Here is a 27,675-nt window from a genome sequence, read left to right as displayed (position 1 = left end):
ATAAATCATCCCTATAGCATCCCTGCAGGAATTTAGTCTTCCACATCACCATGTTTTCAATAAATCATCCCTATAGCATCCCTGCAGGAATTTAGTCTTCCGCACCACCATGTTTCCAATGAATCCTCTCTATAGCATCCCTACAGGAATTCAGTCTTCCACATCTCCATGTTTCCAATAAATCATCCCTATAGCATCCCTGCAGGAATTTAGTCTTCCACATCACCATGTTTCCAATAAATCATCCCTATAGCATCCCTGCAGGAATTCAGTCTTCCACATCTCCATGTTTCCAATAAATCATCCCTATAGCATCCCTACAGGAATTCAGTCTTCCACATCACCATGTTTCCAATGAATCCTCCCTATAGCATCCCTACAGGAATTCAGTCTTCCACATCACCATGTTTCCAATGAATCATCCCTGTAGCATCCCTGCAGGAATTTAGTCTTCCACACCACCATGTTTCCAATAAATCCTCCCTATAGCATCCCTACAGGAATTCAGTCTTCCACATCACCATGTTTCCAATAAATCATCCCTATAGCATCCCTGCAGGAATTTAGTCTTCCACATCACCATGTTTCCAATGAATCATCCCTGTAGCATCCCTGCAGGAATTTAGTCTTCCACACCACCATGTTTCCAATGAATCCTCTCTATAGCATCCCTACAGGAATTCAGTCTTCCACATCACCATGTTTCCAATAAATCCTCCCTATAGCATCCCTACAGGAATTCAGTCTTCCACATCACCATGTTTCCAAAAAATCCTCCCTATAGCATCCCTACAGGAATTTAGTCTTCCACACCACCATGTTTCCAATGAATCCTCTCTATAGCATCCCTACAGGAATTCAGTCTTCCACATCACCATGTTTCCAATAAATCCTCCCTATAGCATCCCTACAGGAATTCAGTCTTCCACATCACCATGTTTCCAATAAATCCTCCCTATAGCATCCCTACAGGAATTCAGTCTTCCACATCACCATGTTTCCAATAAATCCTCCCTATAGCATCCCTACAGGAATTCAGTCTTCCACATCACCATGTTTCCAATAAATCCTCCCTATAGCATCCCTACAGGAATTCAGTCTTCCACATCACCATGTTTCCAAAAAATCCTCCCTATAGCATCCCTGCAGGAATTTAGTCTTCCACACCACCATGTTTGCAATGAATCCTCCCTATAGCATCCCTGTAGGAATTCAGTCTTCCACATCACCATGTTTCCAATAAATCATCCCTATAGCATCCCTGTAGGAATTTAGTCTTCCACACCACCATGTTTCCAATGAATCCTCTCTATAGCATCCCTGCAGGAATTTAGTCTTCCACACCACCATGTTTCCAATGAATCCTCTCTATAGCATCCCTGCAGGAATTCAGTCTTCCACATCACCATGTTTCCAATAAATCCTCCCTATAGCATCCCTGTAGGAATTTAGTCTTCCACATCACCATGTTTCCAATAAATCCTCTCTATAGCATCCCTACAGGAATTCAGTCTTCCACATCACCATGTTTCCAATAAATCCTCCCTATAGCATCCCTACAGGAATTCAGTCTTCCACATCACCATGTTTCCAATAAATCATCCCTATAGCATCCCTGCAGGAATTTAGTCTTCCACACCACCATGTTTCCAATGAATCCTCTCTATAGCATCCCTACAGGAATTCAGTCTTCCACATCACCATGTTTCCAATAAATCCTCCCTATAGCATCCCTGTAGGAATTTAGTCTTCCACATCACCATGTTTCCAATAAATCCTCTCTATAGCATCCCTACAGGAATTCAGTCTTCCACATCACCATGTTTCCAATAAATCCTCCCTATAGCATCCCTACAGGAATTCAGTCTTCCACATCACCATGTTTCCAATAAATCATCCCTATAGCATCCCTGCAGGAATTTAGTCTTCCACACCACCATGTTTCCAATGAATCTTCTCTATAGCATCCCTACAGGAATTCAGTCTTCCACATCACCATGTTTCCAATAAATCCTCCCTATAGCATCCCTGTAGGAATTCAGTCTTCCACATCACCATGTTTCCAATGAATCCTCTCTATAGCATCCCTACAGGAATTCAGTCTTCCACATCACCATGTTTCCAATAAATCCTCCCTATAGCATCCCTGTAGGAATTTAGTCTTCCACATCACCATGTTTCCAATAAATCCTCTCTATAGCATCCCTACAGGAATTCAGTCTTCCACATCACCATGTTTCCAATAAATCTTTCCTATAGCATCCCTGCAGGAATTCAGTCTTCCACATCACCATGTTTCCAATAAATCCTCCCTATAGCATCCCTGTAGGAATTTAGTCTTCCACATCACCATGTTTCCAATAAATCCTCTCTATAGCATCCCTACAGGAATTCAGTCTTCCACATCACCATGTTTCCAATAAATCTTTCCTATAGCATCCCTGCAGGAATTTAGTCTTCCACATCACCATGTTTCCAATAAATCCTCTCTATAGCATCCCTACAGGAATTCAGTCTTCCACATCACCATGTTTCCAATAAATCCTCCCTATAGCATCCCTGTAGGAATTTAGTCTTCCACATCACCATGTTTCCAATGAATCCTCCCTATAGCATCCCTACAGGAATTCAGTCTTCCACATCACCATGTTTCCAATAAATCCTCCCTATAGCATCCCTACAGGAATTCAGTCTTCCACATCACCATGTTTCCAATGAATCCTCCCTATAGCATCCCTACAGGAATTCAGTCTTCCACATCGCCATGTTTCCAATAAATCTTTCCTATAGCATCCCTGCAGGAATTCAGTCTTCCACATCACCATGTTTCTAATAAATCCTCCCTATAGCATCCCTACAGGAATTCAGTCTTCCACATCACCTTGTTTCCAATGAATCCTCCCTATAGCATCCCTACAGGAATTCAGTCTTCCACATCACCATGTTTCCAAAAAATCCTCCCTATAGCATCCCTGCAGGAATTTAGTCTTCCACACCACCATGTTTGCAATGAATCCTCCCTATAGCATCCCTGTAGGAATTCAGTCTTCCACATCACCATGTTTCCAATAAATCATCCCTATAGCATCCCTGTAGGAATTTAGTCTTCCACACCACCATGTTTCCAATGAATCCTCTCTATAGCATCCCTGCAGGAATTTAGTCTTCCACACCACCATGTTTCCAATGAATCCTCTCTATAGCATCCCTGCAGGAATTCAGTCTTCCACATCACCATGTTTCCAATAAATCCTCCCTATAGCATCCCTGTAGGAATTTAGTCTTCCACATCACCATGTTTCCAATAAATCCTCTCTATAGCATCCCTACAGGAATTCAGTCTTCCACATCACCATGTTTCCAATAAATCCTCCCTATAGCATCCCTACAGGAATTCAGTCTTCCACATCACCATGTTTCCAATAAATCATCCCTATAGCATCCCTGCAGGAATTTAGTCTTCCACACCACCATGTTTCCAATAAATCCTCTCTATAGCATCCCTACAGGAATTCAGTCTTCCACATCACCATGTTTCCAATAAATCCTCCCTATAGCATCCCTACAGGAATTCAGTCTTCCACATCACCATGTTTCCAATAAATCATCCCTATAGCATCCCTGCAGGAATTTAGTCTTCCACACCACCATGTTTCCAATGAATCTTCTCTATAGCATCCCTACAGGAATTCAGTCTTCCACATCACCATGTTTCCAATAAATCCTCCCTATAGCATCCCTGTAGGAATTTAGTCTTCCTCATCACCATGTTTCCAATAAATCCTCTCTATAGCATCCCTACAGGAATTCAGTCTTCCACATCACCATGTTTCCAATAAATCTTTCCTATAGCATCCCTGCAGGAATTCAGTCTTCCACATCACCATGTTTCCAATAAATCCTCCCTATAGCATCCCTGTAGGAATTTAGTCTTCCACATCACCATGTTTCCAATAAATCCTCTCTATAGCATCCCTACAGGAATTCAGTCTTCCACATCACCATGTTTCCAATAAATCTTTCCTATAGCATCCCTGCAGGAATTTAGTCTTCCACATCACCATGTTTCCAATAAATCCTCTCTATAGCATCCCTACAGGAATTCAGTCTTCCACATCACCATGTTTCCAATAAATCCTCCCTATAGCATCCCTGTAGGAATTTAGTCTTCCACATCACCATGTTTCCAATGAATCCTCCCTATAGCATCCCTACAGGAATTCAGTCTTCCACATCGCCATGTTTCCAATAAATCTTTCCTATAGCATCCCTGCAGGAATTCAGTCTTCCACATCACCATGTTTCCAATGAATCCTCCCTATAGCATCCCTACAGGAATTCAGTCTTCCACATCACCATGTTTTCAATAAATCCTCCCTATAGCATCCCTACAGGAATTCAGTCTTCCACATCACCATGTTTCCAATAAATCCTCCCTATAGCATCCCTACAGGAATTCAGTCTTCCACATCACCATGTTTCCAATGAATCCTCCCTATAGCATCCCTACAGGAATTCAGTCTTCCACATCGCCATGTTTCCAATAAATCTTTCCTATAGCATCCCTGCAGGAATTCAGTCTTCCACATCACCATGTTTCTAATAAATCCTCCCTATAGCATCCCTACAGGAATTCAGTCTTCCACATCACCTTGTTTCCAATGAATCCTCCCTATAGCATCCCTACAGGAATTCAGTCTTCCACATCACCATGTTTCCAATGAATCCTCCCTATAGCATCCCTACAGGAATTCAGTCTTCCACATCACCATGTTTTCAATAAATCCTCCCTATAGCATCCCTACAGGAATTCAGTCTTCCACATCACCATGTTTCCAATAAATCCTCCCTATAGCATCCCTACAGGAATTCAGTCTTCCACATCACCATGTTTCCAATGAATCCTCCCTATAGCATCCCTACAGGAATTCAGTCTTCCACATCACCATGTTTCCAATAAATCTTTCCTATAGCATCCCTGCAGGAATTCAGTCTTCCACATCACCATGTTTCCAATAAATCTTTCCTATAGCATCCCTGCAGGAATTCAGTCTTCCACATCATCATGTTTCCAATAAATCCTCTCTATAGCATCCCTGCAGGAATATAGTCTTCCACACCACCATGTTTCCAATGAATCCTCTCTATAGCATCCCTACAGGAATTCAGTCTTCCACATCACCATGTTTCCAATAAATCCTCCCTATAGCATCCCTACAGGAATTCAGTCTTCCACTTCACCATGTTTCCAATAAATCCTCCCTATAGCATCCCTACAGGAATTCAGTCTTCCACATCACCATGTTTCCAATAAATCCTCCCTATAGCATCCCTGCAGGAATTTAGTCTTCCACACCACCATGTTTGCAATGAATCCTCCCTATAGCATCCCTGTAGGAATTCAGTCTTCCACATCACCATGTTTCCAATAAATCATCCCTATAGCATCCCTGCAGGAATTTAGTCTTCCACATCACCATGTTTTCAATAAATCATCCCTATAGCATCCCTGCAGGAATTTAGTCTTCCGCACCACCATGTTTCCAATGAATCCTCTCTATAGCATCCCTACAGGAATTCAGTCTTCCACATCACCATGTTTCCAATAAATCCTCCCTATAGCATCCCTGCGGGAATTTAGTCTTCCACACCACCATGTTTGCAATGAATCCTCCCTATAGCATCCCTGTAGGAATTCAGTCTTCCACATCACCATGTTTCCAATAAATCAGCCCTATAGCATCCCTGCAGGAATTTAGTCTTCCACACCACCATGTTTCCAATGAATCCTCTCTATAGCATCTCTACAGGAATTCAGTCTTCCACATCACCATGTTTCCAATAAATCCTCCCTATAGCATCCCTACAGGAATTCAGTCTTCCACATCACCTTGTTTCCAATAAATCCTCCCTATAGCATCCCTACAGGAATTTAGTCTTCCATACCACCATGTTTCCAATAAATCCTCTCTATAGCATCCCTACAGGAATTCAGTCTTCCACATCAACATGTTTCCAATAAATCCTCCCTATAGCATCCCTGCATGAATTTAGTCTTCCACATCACCATGTTTCCAATAAATCATCCCTATAGCATCCCTGCAGGAATTCAGTCTTCCACATCACCATGTTTCCAATAAATCCTCCCTATAGCATCCCTGCATGAATTTAGTCTTCCACATCACCATGTTTCCAATAAATCATCCCTATAGCATCCCTGCAGGAATTCAGTCTTCCACATCACCATGTTTCCAATAAATCATCCCTATAGCATCCCTGCAGGAATTCAGTCTTCCACATCACCATGTTTCCAATAAATCCTCCCTATAGCATCCCTGTAGGAATTTAGTCTTCCACATCACCATGTTTCCAATGAATCCTCCCTATAGCATCCCTACAGGAATTCAGTCTTCCACATCGCCATGTTTCCAATAAATCTTTCCTATAGCATCCCTGCAGGAATTCAGTCTTCCACATCACCATGTTTCCAATGAATCCTCCCTATAGCATCCCTACAGGAATTCAGTCTTCCACATCACCATGTTTTCAATAAATCCTCCCTATAGCATCCCTACAGGAATTCAGTCTTCCACATCACCATGTTTCCAATAAATCCTCCCTATAGCATCCCTACAGGAATTCAGTCTTCCACATCACCATGTTTCCAATGAATCCTCCCTATAGCATCCCTAAAGGAATTCAGTCTTCCACATCGCCATGTTTCCAATAAATCTTTCCTATAGCATCCCTGCAGGAATTCAGTCTTCCACATCACCATGTTTCTAATAAATCCTCCCTATAGCATCCCTACAGGAATTCAGTCTTCCACATCACCTTGTTTCCAATGAATCCTCCCTATAGCATCCCTACAGGAATTCAGTCTTCCACATCACCATGTTTCCAATGAATCCTCCCTATAGCATCCCTACAGGAATTCAGTCTTCCACATCACCATGTTTTCAATAAATCCTCCCTATAGCATCCCTACAGGAATTCAGTCTTCCACATCACCATGTTTCCAATAAATCCTCCCTATAGCATCCCTACAGGAATTCAGTCTTCCACATCACCATGTTTCCAATGAATCCTCCCTATAGCATCCCTACAGGAATTCAGTCTTCCACATCGCCATGTTTCCAATAAATCTTTCCTATAGCATCCCTGCAGGAATTCAGTCTTCCACATCATCATGTTTCCAATAAATCCTCTCTATAGCATCCCTGCAGGAATATAGTCTTCCACACCACCATGTTTCCAATGAATCCTCTCTATAGCATCCCTACAGGAATTCAGTCTTCCACATCACCATGTTTCCAATAAATCCTCCCTATAGCATCCCTACAGGAATTCAGTCTTCCACTTCACCATGTTTCCAATAAATCCTCCCTATAGCATCCCTACAGGAATTCAGTCTTCCACATCACCATGTTTCCAATAAATCCTCCCTATAGCATCCCTGCAGGAATTTAGTCTTCCACACCACCATGTTTGCAATGAATCCTCCCTATAGCATCCCTGTAGGAATTCAGTCTTCCACATCACCATGTTTCCAATAAATCATCCCTATAGCATCCCTGCAGGAATTTAGTCTTCCACATCACCATGTTTTCAATAAATCATCCCTATAGCATCCCTGCAGGAATTTAGTCTTCCGCACCACCATGTTTCCAATGAATCCTCTCTATAGCATCCCTACAGGAATTCAGTCTTCCACATCACCATGTTTCCAATAAATCCTCCCTATAGCATCCCTGCGGGAATTTAGTCTTCCACACCACCATGTTTGCAATGAATCCTCCCTATAGCATCCCTGTAGGAATTCAGTCTTCCACATCACCATGTTTCCAATAAATCAGCCCTATAGCATCCCTGCAGGAATTTAGTCTTCCACACCACCATGTTTCCAATGAATCCTCTCTATAGCATCTCTACAGGAATTCAGTCTTCCACATCACCATGTTTCCAATAAATCCTCCCTATAGCATCCCTACAGGAATTCAGTCTTCCACATCACCTTGTTTCCAATAAATCCTCCCTATAGCATCCCTACAGGAATTTAGTCTTCCATACCACCATGTTTCCAATAAATCCTCTCTATAGCATCCCTACAGGAATTCAGTCTTCCACATCAACATGTTTCCAATAAATCCTCCCTATAGCATCCCTGCATGAATTTAGTCTTCCACATCACCATGTTTCCAATAAATCATCCCTATAGCATCCCTGCAGGAATTCAGTCTTCCACATCACCATGTTTCCAATAAATCCTCCCTATAGCATCCCTGCATGAATTTAGTCTTCCACATCACCATGTTTCCAATAAATCATCCCTATAGCATCCCTGCAGGAATTCAGTCTTCCACATCACCATGTTTCCAATAAATCATCCCTATAGCATCCCTGCAGGAATTCAGTCTTCCACATCACCATGTTTCCAATAAATCCTCCCTATAGCATCCCTGCAGGAATTTAGTCTTCCATACCACCATGTTTCCAATAAATCCTCTCTATAGCATCCCTACAGGAATTCAGTCTTCCACATCAACATGTTTCCAATAAATCCTCCCTATAGCATCCCTGCATGAATTTAGTCTTCCACATCACCATGTTTCCAATGAATCCTTCCTATAGCATCCCTTCAGGAATTTAGTCTACCACATCACCATGTTTCCAATAAATCCTCCCTATAGCATCCCTGTAGGAATTTAGTCTTCCACATCACCATGTTTCCAATAAATCCTTCCTATAGCATCTTTGTAGGAATTCAGTCTTCCACATCACCATGTTTCCAATAAATCCTCCCTATAGCATCCCTACAGGAATTCAGTCTTCCACATCACCATGTTTCCAATGAATCCTCCCTATAGCATCCCTACAGGAATTCAGTCTTCCTCATCACCATGTTTCCAATAAATCCTCCCTATAGCATCCCTTCAGGAATTTAGTCTTCCACATCACCATGTTTCCAATAAATCCTCCCTATAGCATCCCTGTAGGAATTTAGTCTTCCACATCACCATGTTTCCAATGAATCTTCGCTATAGCATCCCTGCAGGAATTCAGTCTTCCACATCAACATGTTTCCAATAAATCCTCTCCATTGCATCCCTGCATGAATTTAGTCTTCCACATCACCATGTTTCCAATGAATCCTCTCTATAGCATCCCTGCATGAATTTAGTCTTCCACATCACCATGTTTCCAATGAATCCTCCCTATAACATCCCTGCAGGAATTTAGTCTTCCACATCACCATGTTTCCAATGAATCTTCGCTATAGCATCCCTGCAGGAATTCAGTCTTCCACATCAACATGTTTCCAATAAATCCTCCCTATAGCATCCCTGCATGAATTTAGTCTTCCACATCACCATGTTTCCAATGAATCCTCCCTATAGCATCCCTTCAGGAATTTAGTCTACCACATCACCATGTTTCCAATAAATCCTCCCTATAGCATCCCTGTAGGAATTTAGTCTTCCATATCACCATGTTTCCAATAAATCCTTCCTATAGCATCCCTGTAGGAATTCAGTCTTCCACATCACCATGTTTCCAATAAATCATCCCTATAGCATCCCTGCAGGAATTTAGTCTTCCATACCACCATGTTTCCAATAAATCCTCTCTATAGCATCCCTACAGGAATTCAGTCTTCCACATCAACATGTTTCCAATAAATCCTCCCTATAGCATCCCTGCATGAATTTAGTCTTCCACATCACCATGTTTCCAATGAGTCCTTCCTATAGCATCCCTTCAGGAATTTAGTCTACCACATCACCATGTTTCCAATAAATCCTCCCTATAGCATCCCTGTAGGAATTTAGTCTTCCACATCACCATGTTTCCAATAAATCCTTCCTATAGCATCCCTGTAGGAATTCAGTCTTCCACATCACCATGTTTCCAATAAATCCTCCCTATAGCATCCCTACAGGAATTCAGTCTTCCACATCACCATGTTTCCAATGAATCCTCCCTATAGCATCCCTACAGGAATTCAGTCTTCCACATCACCATGTGTCCAATAAATCCTCCCTATAGCATCCCTTCAGGAATTTAGTCTTCCACATCACCATGTTTCCAATAAATCCTCCCTATAGCATCCCTGTAGGAATTTAGTCTTCCACATCACCATGTTTCCAATGAATCTTCGCTATAGCATCCCTGCAGGAATTCAGTCTTCCACATCAACATGTTTCCAATAAATCCTCTCCATAGCATCCCTGCATGAATTTAGTCTTCCACATCACCATGTTTCCAATGAATCCTCTCTATAGCATCCCTGCATGAATTTAGTCTTCCACATCACCATGTTTCCAATGAATCCTCCCTATAACATCCCTGCAGGAATTTAGTCTTCCACATCACCATGTTTCCAATGAATCTTCGCTATAGCATCCCTGCAGGAATTCAGTCTTCCACATCAACATGTTTCCAATAAATCCTCCCTATAGCATCCCTGCATGAATTTAGTCTTCCACATCACCATGTTTCCAATGAATCCTCCCTATAGCATCCCTTCAGGAATTTAGTCTACCACATCACCATGTTTCCAATAAATCCTCCCTATAGCATCCCTGTAGGAATTTAGTCTTCCACATCACCATGTTTCCAATAAATCCTTCCTATAGCATCCCTGTAGGAATTCAGTCTTCCACATCACCATGTTTCCAATAAATCCTCCCTATAGCATCCCTACAGGAATTCAGTCTTCCACATCACCATGTTTCCAATAAATCTTCCTGATAGCATCCCTGCAGGAATTTAGTCTTCCACATCACCATGTTTCCAATAAATCCTCCCTATAGCATCCCTGAAATGTATCAGTTGATTTTATTTTTATTTTTTCTGTATTTTTAGAGGCATTTGCTGATTCTCAATTAAATTAATTAACAGTTTTATGTATGCGTGTAGAAATTAGTTTTGTATTTTATTTACCTTTCCATCAAAAAAATCATCAAATAATTGCAATTAACTTTATTCCTGTACAATATACAATTTGAGGTGCACTAGTATCTCTAATAGTGTGTATGGCTGTTTTCGCTAAATCAGAATGATAAGGAATTTGTTTTGAATTTGTGGGTGGGGTGGGGGGGGGGCAATAAAAAGAAATACACATTACTCCATCGTGTTTAACATTTTATTTTAACCTTGCATATTGTCTGTTTCTTTTATAGAACTTTGAAGCCTGGAATAATTTGTCAACTGCTTATATTAAAACTGACCAAAAGTAAGTTATATATTCTCATGGGCATTTGACTGTAATTCCTCGCTTCGTGCCATATCTGAACCTAGAGGTTGAGATTTGTGTTTGTAAAACTTGAAATTCAATACAATGCAAGTAGGATTTATCAGTAGATTTCTGTGCATACTAATGAGCAAATTAGCATAATCAAAGTTAACATCTTTGTTAAATGCCAAGATTTGATGTTGGTTTACAGTCTGGGTTTTTCGTAACATCTTAATCAGAAGGCTTGAAGTTCAATCCACATCTCTGTATGCAATTATAACAGTAATTACATGTACAATGCATATTAATCAAAAAATTAATTATTATGTCCACATGCTTTTTTTTCAATTTCATAGTTTTGTCCCTAAACTCTCATTGGATGTGTGAATTGTTACCATTCGTTGCATTCATGATATGCCTAATAATACAGATTTGAGGTCATCGACATTGAAAAAAAATCATATTTTAATAATATTAATATGTAGCAATATTTTATGCTCTCCACAATGAGAACAGTAGAATGATTGAGATGCTAAACTGATTTGATTTATGATAACATGAATATCTGTCATAATTCACTCAGGATGAAGGCTTACAGAACACTTCAAGAAGCACTCAGGTGTAATTATGAAAGCTGGAAAGTATGGGAGAACTTTTTATGGGTGAGTTAAGATAACATAAACATGATTGTCAGAGAAAGAAAGAGAGAGTAATATGCTATGATGAACTCATCAAGGCTATAGGGTGCTCAATGTTTTTTTCTGGTTTTCTTTTGTTGTAGAGGATAATAAATACAATGTTGGTTTGTTTGTTTTACTCCATTGATTTTTACGACGGTATTAATCTTGAATAACCAAGGCAACCATAAAAGTTTCATTTTTGCTGGTACATGTTATAAATACATGTGCCAACAGTGATACTCCCTTTTTTCCCAGAATCACCATGAAATAATTTTTCTTTCTCCAAGCAAATCAAATTACATATAATAATAATTTTTGCCCTCCAAAAAATATATAAAATTACAATTATGAAGATTACTGAATTGCATTTTACTGGACAAATTAGAAGGTTGCGCAAAAATCAAGCATAGTGGCAAGACTGCCTGCCAGAACACACAAATCATAAAAGGTTTCAAATTTCATTATTTTGTAATCAATTTATAAACAATTTGTATAATAACGAACTTAAGATAATGAAACGTGCGAGTTTATGGGTTAGTGGGACGATTTAGTAATTCTGTCTCCATTGAATCAAATCATTCATCATGGCAGCTAATAAATCTTTGAACGTCACAGTCTGCTTTTATCGTTTTTCCCGATAATAAACAAAAAAAGTGCATAATTGTTTCTGTATTATTTCAAGAATTTTAATTTAGACATGGCATAACCAATGAGAATATATATTCACTTGATCCAAAAATAACAAAGTATTTATAAAATACGTTTATAAGCAAAATGATGACGTTACTTGGATAATGCACCATTTATCGTAAACTGTTATTTTCCCCCTATCTCGCATTATAGTGTAGCCGACACAAACATAGCAGCATGTGTTTTGTAGTAACCGTATGGGCCACTGCAGGACGCTTTATTCAAGTCGTGCATGATGACCACCTGCCGACAGGAATATAGATTTCTCTTTTCACTAGTTTAATTGGCGTGTCTACTCTCGCACTCGGATATAATGTTAAACTCAGTGATGGATAGTGATTCACTGCAATTGTCGTCAGCATTTATTTTGAATTCACTAGAAGACTTGTAGTGTATGACATATTTGTGGAACACTTTCACTTGCAATCTTCTCCATTACTAGATCGTCTTTGCTTTATTAGAAAAGTGCATAGACTCTGTAAATGTCTGCTAGGAGAATTAGATTAGCATTAGTGTTAGGTTTAGCTTATATTTTTCTGTCCATTTTATGCATATGAAACGTAAATCTTTCCAACCAAGATTATTGTTGCAACAAGTATTTTTCTATAATTTGTTTGACAATTTTGGGCCAAATGAATATAATATTCTAATTGTTTACAGGTTTTGACGAAAATTGTTGAAAATAATATGGAAAACTTTATACTTTTGTTAGAAGTGACCAATGTTAACTTGGGCATGCAGAGAATTAATATTTAATGTACATTGCTATAAATATTTCCCCAGACATGCACCGATGTTGGTCAGTTTGAAGACACCATTCGTGCGTATCATCGTTTGTTAGATCTGAAGTCCCATTATGTCGATGCTGAAGTACTACAAATATTGGCTGATGCGGTTGTCAAGGGAATAACAGATACAGAAGGACGGTCAGGTATGATAAATATACAAACTTTTTAATCACTGGAGACAAAAATTTAACATGATGAAACTAGCCAATTAGATGGTTTGGTATGATTCAAAAACTCTGTGCAGCATGACTTATAAACTACATGGAAATTGTGTATTTGACTGATGAAAAGAGTACATAGCAGAAAGGTTTGCTATTAGGATTATGACTGTTGGCTTTTTTTCTGTGGTCAAATTAAGAGTAATATTAATATAAAGCCAAAGCAATTTTTAGCACTTATGCTATTACAGATGCACTTCTATTAGAGTGATTATGGTATACCGAATAAGTAATGTTATAAGCTATTTTCCCAAGTTTTATTGAAATGTAACACTTTACTGTGAGGGCGCTATATAACACATTGAGGTTATTCATCAGTTAGTTCAATTCAGTTGTGATTTTTGAATATTATGCTGGGATCAATAGTGTTCTGCAATATAAAATACATACATGTTGTTTTGCTGGAATGGCATTCTGAAAATGCAAATAAAATAATTATCATGTTTTTTTTATCGCCGGTAAATGTAAAAGTCACAGTTTCAAGTTTGGTGTTTTGTATTGACTTTTCCCATGATTCAATGTGCATCAGTTAAAATGATTCAAAGTTGTGCAATAAACAAGGTTTTTTTCTTCGTCATTTCCAGCTTCAAGGTTGAAAAGAAAAGCACTGGAATTATTTGGGAAACAGACTTCACAGGTGACAAATAATTCTGATGTTTGGATGGCTTACGCTACATTGCTTGGAAGGTGCCAATCAGATAACGAAACTGATAACGACAAGGTAAGCTGGACGCCAACGTAAGCTACAGTGTAAACACTGATTGGATGAATTCTGTCTGGAGACGCTTACTTCAAAGTAAGATGTTCTCCAATTGACTTTTTGGAGATTTCCTTCTATGCAAGCTGTACATTGATTGACTCCATCTTTTCTGGAGACTTACTCTAATGTAATCTATACACGGATTGGTTTAATTCTTTCTGGTAACTTGCCATACTTCATTATAAGCTACACTCTGATTGGTTTAATTTTTACCTCAGTCCAGCAGGTTTTTATAAAATGCTTTTATGCCTATAATCCGAGTTTCTGTTCAATCAGCTCATATTGGGCTAGATAACTTAAGGTGTGACATTGTTTTCCCCCTAACCTTCTTCTCCCAACTTATATTTTCCATTCACTCACCAGGCACTTCAGTGTTTACAGAAAGCCCATAGAGTGAGAACACAGGCTGGACACTGGTTTAATGAGTTCAAGTCTTGTAAAGAAACCTTACAAGAATCAATTCAACTTGCACAAGGTATAGATTATATATGTGTGTAACCAGGCGGCTAGAATATATATTAGAATAAAATTGAATTCTATTCCACCATGGTACCACAGTAGTATATGTTCCTATTCATTATCCCATACAGCAGGAGAGAGAATGTGTCACTCCTGAAAATATGCACGTGGTTACTTTCTTGGAAGGCTAGTACAAAATTACATCTATAGACATAAATTTTCTTTTGTTCCATTTGTACTATGGATTGAGCATGTCTGCTATAATTCCCATTGTATATCTCATCATAGGTACCACCTTTTAAGCTGCACATCTACATTTTCTAATATCTGTCACTGTTCTATTGTGTCACAGCCTATATCAGCTGCAGTTCAAAGAAAACCAATTCAGGGGAATCAGTACAGTTACTATCATCGGCAAAATTAATGTTGAAGCCAGTCTTGAGCAAGGTGAAGGTAAGAGAAATGTATGTGTATAGTTGAAGTGTGTAAAGTGATTTTTTGATTGTAAAGACAAAATCATGCGTGTTATTGGCACAAACTCAATATACAATGGCGCCCTCTAGAGAAAAACAACACATTGACATTGTTTTTTTCAATCCACAGCAAACACACGAGGATGTGGTTAGCGGAGACATTCATCCAGACCTCGCTGAAACCTACAAGGCAGCAGAGCAACAACTTCAAGCCATAGTAGAGCTAATACAACAACAAAAGTAAACCAGCCTGCACAAAGACAATTGGATTAAAATTATTTTAATTCTGTGGACTGATATGTATATTTACAATTATTGTTCTCTTGTCCAATCATGTTGTACGATACATACAATATAGTAAATATCTACTGGAAATTAAACATGTCTTTGTGGTTTTTTAATAAGCACCATAGTATTCTACATTCTCAGACCAACTTAGACTTGTACTACCGGTATGATAAATTAAGGTTTCAGCAAGAGGAAATGAATCATTTGAAAATTAGCTGAGGAAATGTACACTAAATCTTTGTATCTTAAAAGGAAAGTCAATGTGGTAATGGTCTGTATGATCACAATTTGGAAATCCGTCAATGGGTGTCCAAGATATAGCTCCGGATGGACAGAACGAAGCCAAATTAATAGTCGCTGTTTTCGGACTTTGTCTGAAAGAAGACTAAAAATGGCAGCAAGTTGGCTGAATTAGACCAGACTACTTAAAGAAATCAAGTGCTTATGTATCATGACTAAGTGCCTGTGTAGTAACTTAGAACATGTCTTGTTATAGAGAAACAGTAAAAACAATGATTCTGAACACAAGGAAACTAAATTAATAAATAAATCCATTAGGGATTTGAAAATTAGTTGTGCATTTTTCTATCGCTGCTTACCTTTAAAAAAAAAAATACTGCTTCAACTTCTATCTTGAGAATCAATCTACATTCAATTGAGTTGTGTTTTATGCAAATTAGCTCCTAATATGCATAGATTTGTACCCAAAAAAAAACTATTTACAATACACCTTTCCTATAAATCATGTCTGGTTAAAAAAAAATTACCATGTCACTGCTCACAACATCTAAAAAATCTAGGTACGGTAGAGTGTGGCACATGTCTTGATTACAACAAAATACAAATCGTATTTACTCTATAACAAAATTGTGTTTATATAGCCCAGAATGTGTTAGACTATATGCAACTAATGCCTAGAATTTACATGTGTATGAAGTGTTCCACTTGCTATAAGACTCCACAAAAACATAGAATGTTTGAAGGTGATAAAAAGATGACTAGGTATCAGCATACTCGGTATCACAACTCATAACACTGTTACAATGGTTTTAGTTTTGCATAGTTGATTGCACCAACAAGACATGATCAAAAATGATATCTAGATCATCATTAAGTTATACTTTTCAATAAAATCTCTACATTGTCAGTGCATGTTGGTACCCCTATGATGCATCAGACTAGTGTGAATAATAGTGAAATTAGCTCCCTTTGACAACTTACAAAGAGTTGTTTATACATGATGGACGTTATTTTGTCCAAGACATTTTTCATGAATACCAACCATGCACACAGCCTCCTTATGTTGGCCTATCAATAATTCTTGTAGTTCTCCTTCAGTTACATTTCATAATGCAATCATACACACACTAAAACCACTGCAGCATTGACTTTTATCCACAATTACAAATAGTTGCCTTACATTATTAATTCTGACCAAAACCTATCACAAGTCTGATGACGCATCACATATATGGTTTTTTGGAGAAGTTTTTGTTTTTAAAAAGGATAACATAAATAAATATATTGTAGTGTTTATCCAAAACAACAACACTCTTTTAAACTAATAAAAGTAATTTTGAAAAAGACTAAAGAATACCGCTTACATGAAATGTACAAAATCCAGGCATCTATCTGGTCACTCCCACTCATCTGATGACAACGAAACAAAAAATGTACCAACTATTCATCTTTCATTTTTAAATACTAACTTTTCTCTCACACTACAATAAACTTCATATCTACCAAATCCACCTCAAAATATAACTGCTCACTTTCAAGAGGTTCTGACCCCACTATCCGTAAAGTTCTGACTACATTTGAATCAAGCCCCATTCTCGGTAAAAATGTACAGCTTCGAGCATGCAGGTGAACAGATTCATGTAATGTGCTTGATGACACAAGTTCAGGTAAAGGCATACATTTCCTTAAATTACACGGGTTTAGGACAGAAGGAGGTCATAACCTTTTACATCATATTGTTCCACTGTGACCACATCTCATCTAAAATGTCTACTGTTCACCCAAAATTATGATGCTCTACCCTTGTTGCTGTACAACTGTATTGGCATTTTTCTAGGCCCTGGGGTACTGTAGCTTAAACTCAAATGCTGTAGAACTATCTAGTGTTACAGAGTTTCAAAAAATGACTTCTCTGATACAGAGTATATTCCCTATTTACTAACTTCTCTACCGGTGTATTAAAATCTAGTTAAAAAGTATTCCATTCGGTTAAAACGAGTACTAAGTCCAGCAAAAGTAGCATTCTTGATTAATAAAAACATAGACAGGCCACTATGTATTTTCAAAAACAACTTGTTGAAGCAACTGGTTTTGTTTTCATCTGTAATCCCTTGATAGAACATGGCGACTGATACCATATCAAGTTACTGTCTTCATTATGGCCACCTTCTTTAGAATTGAATTCTGAGCATGTTGAGAAGTGTATTTCAAAACGTTTTCCTCGAATTGGTAATTTATATGTTACTTTGGGTCGAAACCATGACAAGGCGCTATCACGGTGAGCTTCCAGTAGAACAATAGTACTGGTTGGTACAAGGGTGTCTACTTCCGACAGAGGTCCGTTGGTAATCAGGGTTCTCATGAGACTTTGTACACCTGTCTTTGTGTTAACGCGACTAACAGCATCATGGTGATGTAATCTATTCAAGTTGAGTATATAGATTTCTTTGGGACTCACAGCAGTCGATCCAAATAGAATCAGAATTCTCGTAACTTGAGCAATCTCAAAGACTCTCTCAAGATTTTTAAAAAGTTCATCAATATTTGACAATGTTTGTAAACATTTCTTGGTCTCCAGTGAAAGTCTCTTCCTTTCTTTTTGTTCCTGCAATACAAAAATATTAGTTCATATTAAATTTATCAATGTATTTATTGAGTTTATCAAGTACCCAATCACACAAATTCTTGATCCCAGAACATCCAGGTATTGCACAATGAACAACAAAATGTTAATGATGATACTCTCACTTAAATTGTGTTCATTTTGGATCACAACATTGTTGAACAAATGTACGTGTTCAAATACATGTACAAAGATTTTAATATACAAACTTAGTTTATAGAAATGTAAATTAGCAACTTATTCTTCATTGATGGGTTTCACCACATGTTACTGTTAAAATTATAGTACATGATCACCCTACAGACTTCCACAGGGAAGTTGAAAAGTGTGACAAGAGCCTGATCAAGAAAGTTAGAAATGAAATTTATAACTATCTTGGTATACACACGTACTGTGATGTACCATATTTGTTCTACAGTTATATTACTAGCTAAACTACAGAAGTATTTCTGTGGTCAAAATTAGTAATACCGGTATTTGAATGACTTCATATTCAATACATGTGTAAATGCAAATTTTAGTTTATATGTGCTCCTATTGGAGATGCACTTCCCATGGAGCAAGCACAGTATGCCTGTTTGTCCGAGAATTTTTCGTCATACATGTACACAGCTTTGTTATACAATCCATTAGAAAATGTGGATGAAAACACATGAAAATATACTCTAAATTTCTGGGAAATAACCCCTGAATTGAAATTTCAAGTATAGTAGTTCTGAAAAAAAAATTCTCCCTTCTCCTTGAAAACAGAAACGTGATAGGTACTCATTTGCTGCATTTGTACATGCTTCGTAATTCCATGGTCTTCAAGTTGTTACAAGTAATATACAATTGACTGGGGTATTATTTTATAGTCTAGTTCATACCCAATAAACAAAGACTCAACATGTTTTTTCATGAGAAAACCAATATCATTTAAACTTTAAATTTGCAAACAATATTCAACATTATTTTAAAAAGAAAATGTTTTTAAATGACAGTTGTAACAATAAATTATGGAAAAGTCATTATTATAGAAAATCCATAATTCTCTAATTACCGTGAGTCAATATGATTTCTAGACGATCCGGCCCTGGTTTGTTGCGGCCCTGGTAAAAAAAAGACGTTCCGGCCCTGGTTTGGACGTTCCGGCCCCAAAACAGTTTGGTCGATCCGGCCCTGGTTTAAATTATATTCGATACGTGTTCATATCTAATGTTAATATATTAAATGCACAACGAATGCTTGACTATCTTGTTTAACAACTATTTTTCGTCTTTTGCAGGGCATTTTCACGATTTCACACCGTGTTTGACAGATGTATGTTCATTTATTCGCCACCAGCACATGAACGGCAGACATTAGATTACACATCTAAAACAATCTGTTTTAGTCAGGGTTCGAATGCACATTCGTAGTTTGTCGCGTAATGAACGTCAATATATTAAATGTGTGACTATCTTATCCACAATTTTTTTTTACATCTTTTGTAGGACTTATCAGAGTTCATGGAAAGATTGCAGCCAATTTTAACACTTACGTTTTAGCACAATGCAAGGGTCGTACACATCTTCCGGTCGGGCGGTACAACGTCAAAGTACACACAATCATTGTAATGGAAATGAGGAGTGTAGCAAACAAGCTCCAGAGACAATGTGTCAAAGTACTTACGAATATTTAAAGTGTATGGAACCAATTTTCTAATCAACATGATTAGTTTTCTGCATACGTAATATAGCATTAAATCTGCTGATTTCAATATATTTCATTTGAAACATTTGCTATACATCATATAGAAAATCACTCCGGCACTAGGTCCCACATTACCAGTACATGCGGTGTAGTGTGGTATCATCAGGCGCCACCTGACTCATTGTTGCCTAGTTTGAGTTTTTTTTTTATAATCAGTGGGAGTGATCAATCTGATTAAAATCTGATGTAGTGTACGGGCTTTAATTATTTTGGCTATAAACTTATTTTAATTTTATTTTTTATTACTTTTGTTATTAATGCCCTTTTATTTTATTTTATTTTATTTTATTATTTTACTTTGATTTCGATTTTGTGATTTTTTTTTAATTCCGCCCTACCTACATCTGATCCGACGCCTATATAACATGATTTCAACGAGACCCACTATCGACGATTTTAGTCAACGAATCACATACCTCCTTTTATAGCGCACATGATGACGTCACCGGGTGGCAAACACACTCAAATAAAATGGCGAATTATACCGACGTTAGCGACCGTGAATAACACGGCTTTTCGGTAAGTTTATCATTGTCAAATGCAACGAAAGTCATTTTTATGTTAATATTGTGACTCGAATGGTTCGACTTTAGATCGTTATTCCGCATAGTTATTCTGGGAGTGTTGATTTTGTTTCCACCGGTTCGACCGAACACCAGTGTCTTTTTCCAGTCGCCTGCCCTGGAGACGGGTGATGTTTTGTTGACGATCGGGCCAAAATTGTCTACGGTATTGAAGCTGTAAATATTCATCAAATTGTATCAACATTTTGTACATTATACAATAACTCTTTATTAAAGTAATTGAGCTGATTTGGACTGGAATAAAATATTTTTTATTTGGAACACATCGCAATTGATCAGGAAATATTTGTTTGCTTCAATTTTCTGCGTCGATGCCGTGGGCCGGTGACCGTTATACAATTTAAAATCAGTTTGCATTGTTTACTATAGCTGTTTACAGTGTTCTAATCATTACGATTTACTTATTTTTGTTGCTTCCATTCTAGATAATTATGCTCAGTGATGTAAAATTGAAGCGATGACTGAATGAACGAACCTTGGCTGGCGAAGATGTATCTGGAAGTGTACACATTTGTTGGAAGTGAAAAAATATTCAATGTAATGAGAAAAATTGTAAAATGCTGTGGAATTTCTTTTGCAAATAAAAATATACTAGCAATTTTCTATTAATGGTTTATTCAAGTGGGCAAAATATAATGTACAGAAAGATTGCCCGTATACACTGAAAAGTAAGCAACCGACAGCCTGTATAAAAGGGGGGCTGTGATTGGCTGTTACTTACACGAGACTTGAACGGGACCTTACATAGGCGTCGGACCAGATGTAGGTAGGGCGGAATTAAAAAAAAAATCTCAAAATCAAAGTAAAATAATAAAATAAAAGGGCATTAATAACAAATATAATAAAACATAAAATTAAAATAAGTTTATAGTCAAAATAATTAAAGCCCGTACACTACATCAGATTTTAATCAGATTGTGGGAGTGATACAATGCGACCGTGACATGGGACGATTTATTTATTATCAGTGGGACTGATATAATGCAACGTACCGTAACATGGGACGATTTATTTATTATCAGTGGGACTGATATAATGCGACGTACCGCAACATGGGACGATTTATTTATTATTCTTTTCCTCTGTTGATTAACGTTCTTAATTCATTATGTGACAAACCACAAATGTGTATTCGAACCCTGACTAATACGGATTGTATTAGATATGTATTCAAGTTATCTGTCTGCGGGCCACACATGTCCACGTGCACAGTGTCAATCACTTGGGCCATATGGTGCTTAGTACAAAGGTGGCGGCGAGTAAATGAAAAAAAAACATCTGTTGCATTGTGTAAAATATGGTGTGAAATCGGGAAAATGACATGCAAAAGACGAAAAATAGTTGTTAAACAAGATAGTCAAGCATTCGTTATGCATTTAATATATTAACATTAGATATGAACACGTATCGAATATAATTTATACCAGGGCCGGATCGACCAAACTGTTTTGGGGCCGGAACGTCCAAACCAGGGCCGGAACGTCTTTTTTTTACCAGGGCCGCAACAAACCAGGGCCGGATCGTCCTGATACCGTCAATATCAAGACAATGGAGAATACAGGAAACCAAGTAAAATCTGTCAATCCGCAAACACGAACGATTTACTTCTTTACTGAGCTTTACTTTACACCATATAAATGGTCTAGAACGAGCAGATTTCATGATTTTAGGATGGACACTGCCACTTTCTAGTTAGAGACTTTAGAGTACATCGGTTACGACAATAAAATGACAAATCGAAACGAAAGTTTTAAAATTTACTAACCTGTAAAGCGATCTGCTGTTTTAAATGTTCATATGGCATTGGAATCTGTTCTCTTTGGTACATTAAAAACTTGACAGTTTCTGTAACCAGTCTGCACTGCAAATGGGGAGGCACATGACCATTTAATCCCACTTCACAAGTTTCTGTGGGAATACATTGCGTGCAGCTTCGCAGAGAGGCCTCCATTTTGAATTCACCGGTTGGTCTGTGTGTTTGTTTGCGCACTTAAAAGATCTTTCCTCGAGGGGACTTCTTCTGTGAACTTGAACCTTAGCGTGAGTTGGGCAGTTTTAAAAAATATATTTAATGTGCTCTAATAGCTCTGTGGAATCTTGTTACGACGTCATACTTACGAGATATTGCTATCTTTTAAAAACATATTCGGACTTTAACTTTACTCTCCCCCCCCCCCCCCCTGTAAACAAACGTAAGAGCTGCTGCTGGTCGCCCGAGGTTTGAAAAATTGGCTGAGATCACATAAATGCTTTTAAAATTACAAAATTTTAAAAGTACAAAATTAAAATATCATATGTATTTAAAAATTGTGTTTCTGTGCCAGGCAGGAAACATGAGTGTTTCTACATTCAGATTTACTCATTTACGCGTAGGTGGTGTGCTTAGCAGAAAGATTTCGACAAATTATATATAAAATAGTGCATAAACACGATTAAAATCTATGAAAAATAATTATATATTCTTAATGTAAAAATATAATTTTTCAATAACAACGACGGCTTTCTTCTGCATTCAGATTTAACATTTTCCGACGTTGGTGGCGTAATCAGCAAAAAAATGTCAGACAAATTTGCCAGAAGATATACAAAATTAAAATCTATAAGAAAATATTCTCTGATATATTCTATTTTCAAAAATGTAATTGGTGTGTATCCGTGTGTCTATGTTTTGCAGTAACAGCGACCTTTCTCCCGCATTCAATCAATTCATGTACAGGCAGGCCTGTGTTTGCCCTTTCACTTCAGCAGCATTTTTTTTCGACAGGCATGCAGACAGACAGATACAAACGAACCAATTTCATTTTTGAAAAATAAATTATATTAAGGAATGTTTTTTTTTTTCACACAAATTTAATTTGTATGTCTACACAAAAAGAGTAACATACTCACATATAAATGTCCTGGATCTATATAGGGGATAGTTTATTACTAAACACTACTAATTAAGAAACCAGTGTTTTCACCAGGAATATTCAAATTTATCCAAATGTGAACATGCTGACTTTGAAAACACTTGTAACGTACATATCCGGGTGACATTAGTCCATAAGTTTGGTCTGTAGTTTGTTTTTTTTACTGCCTCCAAGCTGCCTTTCCATATTGCTGCAGTACAGTGCCCTCACAGGCCGTACCTGGATGTAAGGCAAAGTTCATATTTTATTTTATTTGGAGCGAATACAAACAAAAGTAAGGTAATGTAAAAAATAACAAAAAACATTACTACAAGACTAAAACAGATCTGAAATACAAAAAAAAAAAAAAAGCAAAATTGAAAAAGATAAACTTGTCACGACTGGAGAGAATTTCAATGACTAGATAAATTAAATTTAAATTAAATCAATACTTAAATTATGAAAAAGTAGCTCAATTTATAAAGAGAGCTGAGAGAAATGCCTGTCTACATTCTTTGATAATGCTATTTTGACAATGAAAAAGGTAATGTTGTCCATCTTCAATCTTGTTACAATCATTGATTGTATACAGTCTTTCTTCTCTCGTAATCCAGGAATGTCTCCCAGATTCAATTGGTAAGAAATTGGTGAGAAATGTGCCGATACTCTAAACCTTGTCAGAGCAATCCTGTGTTTGTTTTTTTATTTGTAATGTCATCTAAACACTTTTCAAATAAATTTCTATCATTCTTAATTTTTTATAAGTCTAATTGTTTTGTTACCCTGTATATCGTTTTGCCACTTATTTTGGTACACATTCATTTTTAATTTTTAATAATTTACTAATAATACTAACCCAGATACCATTCTGACTCAAATTATTTTCTACAAAGGCAGCAATAATATTATTAGTTTGTTGACAATAAATATGTTAACGAGTTTTAAATACAGGGGAGCTTGTGACCAATCATATTGACTATGCTTCCCTATTAGAATAAATATATAAATTGTGTTTTGCGGGCCTTTTTAATTCAGTACTCAGTTCACATTGCCAAGCCAACCACATATGTGTGTCTTTCTCTACCACCCACCCCACCCTAGGCCTCTTCCACGACAGGTAAATTTACATTGCCAAGCCAACCACAGATGTCGTGTTTTTTTCTCTCTCACTAACTTTGCATTTAGTGTTGAGCAGGTGATTTGATAAGAGTGGACGCGCAGACGGCCATTATTGAATCCGGGCTCTGAATCAGACCATGTCTTATGAATGTGCACATATTCAGTTATTTCGTGCAAACAAACAATGTATTTTACACACAGACCATGACGTGGTGCGACGACCATCGCTCTTTTAATCACAATCACAAATTCGACATATATAATCTTTCGCAATTTGAAATTCACTACACAATACGGTTTGTGTTGCGCCATACCAATCGTCTTACTATAGTATCAGTATACAGATTACATTTGTATACAGGAGAGCATTTTGTTGATCTTCGTCCACAGTACAAATGTATCAAATCACTGTAAAGTACGTTATTTTTCATTTGATGGTGATTTGGAATCAGTGAAAATAAAATCTAGTGAATATACCTTTTTTCATATATTTTACATTTTACACTCATCAAAAACCAGTGAAAATAAACTCCATACAAAAAGTATTTTCATTGAAAAGTAATTCTAGCTAAAATAAAGTCTTTTACAATGTATTGATATCTATAACGTCACTATACACGTTATCGTAGTGCATCTTCGCTAGACAAGGTCGAAGTTTATTCGGCCAAGCCTCTAGAGACCTATAAGTCCGTCGAAGACACGGGACCGTGCGATTCGGACGATGTCGTAGTGTCGCCCTGAGAGGTCAACACATGACACGAGCACTGTTTCATATGCACATAATCCGTCAGAATGCTGTGCACATTTCAAAGCCAGGGGTTAGATTTGCCAAGTTAGTTGATTGTGAATACGTACTACTAGATGAATTCGATTTCCTGGAAATATTCCGCCTTACAGTCTGTGTATGATGCCCCCAACGGCAGTGTTGTACTCGCCGCAAGGAGTGCGCTGAACCTCAGACCACACATTCTTTTAGTGGTCTGAGACTGAACGGACACTGGCACACCTTATCAAAGTTTTATCTCGGCCATATACCGCTAAAAGAATCTCACTTTATACTGGCAAACAGTGAAAAAACTTACATAAAATGTGAATGGAATATATGAATATGGAAGTCATTTACATGTGAATAGAGTCGTTAAAACAGTCGTCATAGCAACATAGGTAGATTGTACCGCTCGATATTCCCCATTTTCTGAAAATACGACCAAATGACCTGACGAACAGTACCCATTGTTCGACTGTATTTCTGCTCATTGTTAGTTTTATTGATTTCTATAGAAAATGCATTATATTTACATAATTAGTTCCATGATTTCAATGAAATTTGCGTAAATATCGACTAATTATGTACGCAATACAGGGCGTGGTACATATGATTGTAAAGCACATTGCCATAGTATATTAATAGTGCACTATAGTGTACCCATGGAGCTTTATAGCTTATGTCACGAGTGAGTACACTCAGCTTCACTGAATTGATGCGTGTACAAAATCTGCTATTTTACTATTTCACGCGATGAACACATGTTGTGAAATATACCTACAGTCCCATACTGTGTCGTGTATACATTTTCATAAATCAAAATAATTGACACTTCTAGTAACAGACTCCTCTTGCTCACAACAAAATCGGATATTTTTAGCATGGACGTGCCGTCACGTACACCATCCTGTTTTTTTCTCTATCATAACAATAATCTGAGTAAAAGTAAAATGAAGTTAAATCCAGGCTAACTGTCAAATTCATCGTTGTAATGGTTCTAGTTTATGAGTGTGTAAAATTACACTGTAAACACATATTGAAAGACAATTAAAAACATAATTTACACTACAGTCCGGGAGAAGCTACCGTCGACCAATGACAAATATGCGACATTATACATCGACCAAGTGATTGACAGTTCGAGTAGCCAATCAGCGATAGCGTTACAGATGTTATTGATCCTAGTTCTCCGCGGAAAACTTTAAAGCAGCTGGCCCAGAAGTTGCAGTTTGTTGTGGTGGAGAAGATACATTTGTGTACAATTATTTCAAGAAGTGACTCGTAAGGCATGTGTGGTCCTGGCTCATGACTGGTCAATGTCAACAGTATTTATAGATAAGACACTACGAGGGCGTTCAATAAGTATAGCCCCTGACCCACTTCCCGTTGTCTGATCTAGATGAAATGTTGTATGTGTAATGATTTACATCTCTATGGGTTATGTTGCAAAAAACAGCTCTGAACTAATTGCGGTTTCTGATTTACAGGTGTTTGAACTGAGTCAGGTGTGAAATGGAGTCAGTTGAGTGTCGCAGTGATCCGGTTTTTGTATTTGAAAGGACGCACACCAAAGGAGACTGTTGATGAAATGAAAGAAACTTATGGTGATGAGGCCCCATCATATGACCTTCAAACATGGCCGGACGTCTGTGGAAACAGCTCCCAGACCTGGTCCCTCTTCTGCCATTGATGAGGCATCTGTCAGTCAAGTTGAGGCAGCCATTTTGGAAGATCGACGTATTACTGTTCACCAAATAGCCCAAGAGGTCAAGCTAAGTACAGAGTCTGTGGAAACTATCATTTATGACCATTTGCATATGCATAAGGTGCCTGCCAGATGGATTCCCAGGTTGCTCACACCTTTCCATAAGCAAGATCGCGTCGAGGGCTTGAGGATGTATTTGGAGATGTGCCAAGAGATGTGTCAAAGTTTTTCAAAAGACTGATTACACAGGATGAAACTTGGGTCCATCACTATGATCCAGAGACCAAAGACCAGTCAAATGAGTGGAAGCACTTGGACTCACCACCTCCAAAGAAGGCAAGGGTGCAGCCTTCCGCTGGCACTTGGTCATACTCACAGTCTTCTGGGACCAGGGCAGAGTAGTGATGACAGATTTCCTGGCAAA

General features: G+C 37.7%; 2 protein-coding genes and 1 long non-coding RNA gene across 3 annotated transcripts in view; 2 read left to right on the top strand and 1 right to left on the bottom strand.

The window, feature by feature from the left end:
* Positions 1-15,684, top strand: part of LOC100378145 (tetratricopeptide repeat protein 27-like) — a 42,929-nt gene extending 27,245 nt beyond the window's left edge. The window contains exons 16-22 of the mRNA XM_085493045.1: positions 11,184-11,236; positions 11,820-11,898; positions 13,390-13,537; positions 14,197-14,333; positions 14,736-14,847; positions 15,184-15,284; positions 15,435-15,684. Coding sequence (XP_085349171.1) covers positions 11,184-11,236; positions 11,820-11,898; positions 13,390-13,537; positions 14,197-14,333; positions 14,736-14,847; positions 15,184-15,284; positions 15,435-15,548 — 744 coding nt within the window. The 3' untranslated portion in view covers positions 15,549-15,684. The remainder of the gene's footprint in view (positions 1-11,183; positions 11,237-11,819; positions 11,899-13,389; positions 13,538-14,196; positions 14,334-14,735; positions 14,848-15,183; positions 15,285-15,434) is intronic.
* A 1,582-nt stretch (positions 15,685-17,266) lies between these two features.
* On the bottom strand, positions 17,267-22,757 carry LOC100378297 (MAD2L1-binding protein-like). The gene is made up of 2 exons (XM_002741301.4): positions 22,536-22,757; positions 17,267-18,437 (listed from the first exon to the last, which is right to left on the bottom strand). Exons 1-2 carry the CDS (start codon positions 22,719-22,721, stop codon positions 17,895-17,897), a joined length of 729 nt encoding a protein of 242 aa, XP_002741347.2. The 5' UTR covers positions 22,722-22,757; the 3' UTR covers positions 17,267-17,894.
* LOC146748604 (uncharacterized) lies at positions 20,558-21,373 on the top strand. The gene is made up of 2 exons (XR_014927010.1): positions 20,558-20,705; positions 21,196-21,373. It is a non-coding gene; the product is annotated as an uncharacterized LOC146748604 (long non-coding RNA).
* Positions 22,758-27,675: the final 4,918 nt, after the last annotated feature.

The sequence above is a fragment of the Saccoglossus kowalevskii genome, chromosome 2 (assembly GCF_978046115.1).
Source record: "Saccoglossus kowalevskii chromosome 2, keSacKowa6.1, whole genome shotgun sequence".
Lineage (NCBI taxonomy): Eukaryota > Metazoa > Hemichordata > Enteropneusta > Harrimaniidae > Saccoglossus > Saccoglossus kowalevskii.
This window is presented reverse-complemented; position numbering and strand designations above follow the sequence as displayed.

Bases quoted from the DNA above. Each gene is read 5' to 3' on its own strand.
- LOC100378297 (XM_002741301.4), bottom strand. From the start codon at position 22,721: ATGGAGGCCTCTCTGCGAAGCTGCACGCAATGTATTCCCACAGAAACT. The intron at 18,438-22,535 runs GTTAGTAAATTT...TTTGTATTGCAG, and splicing joins AACAGCAGATCGCTTTACAG to GAACAAAAAGAAAGGAAGAG.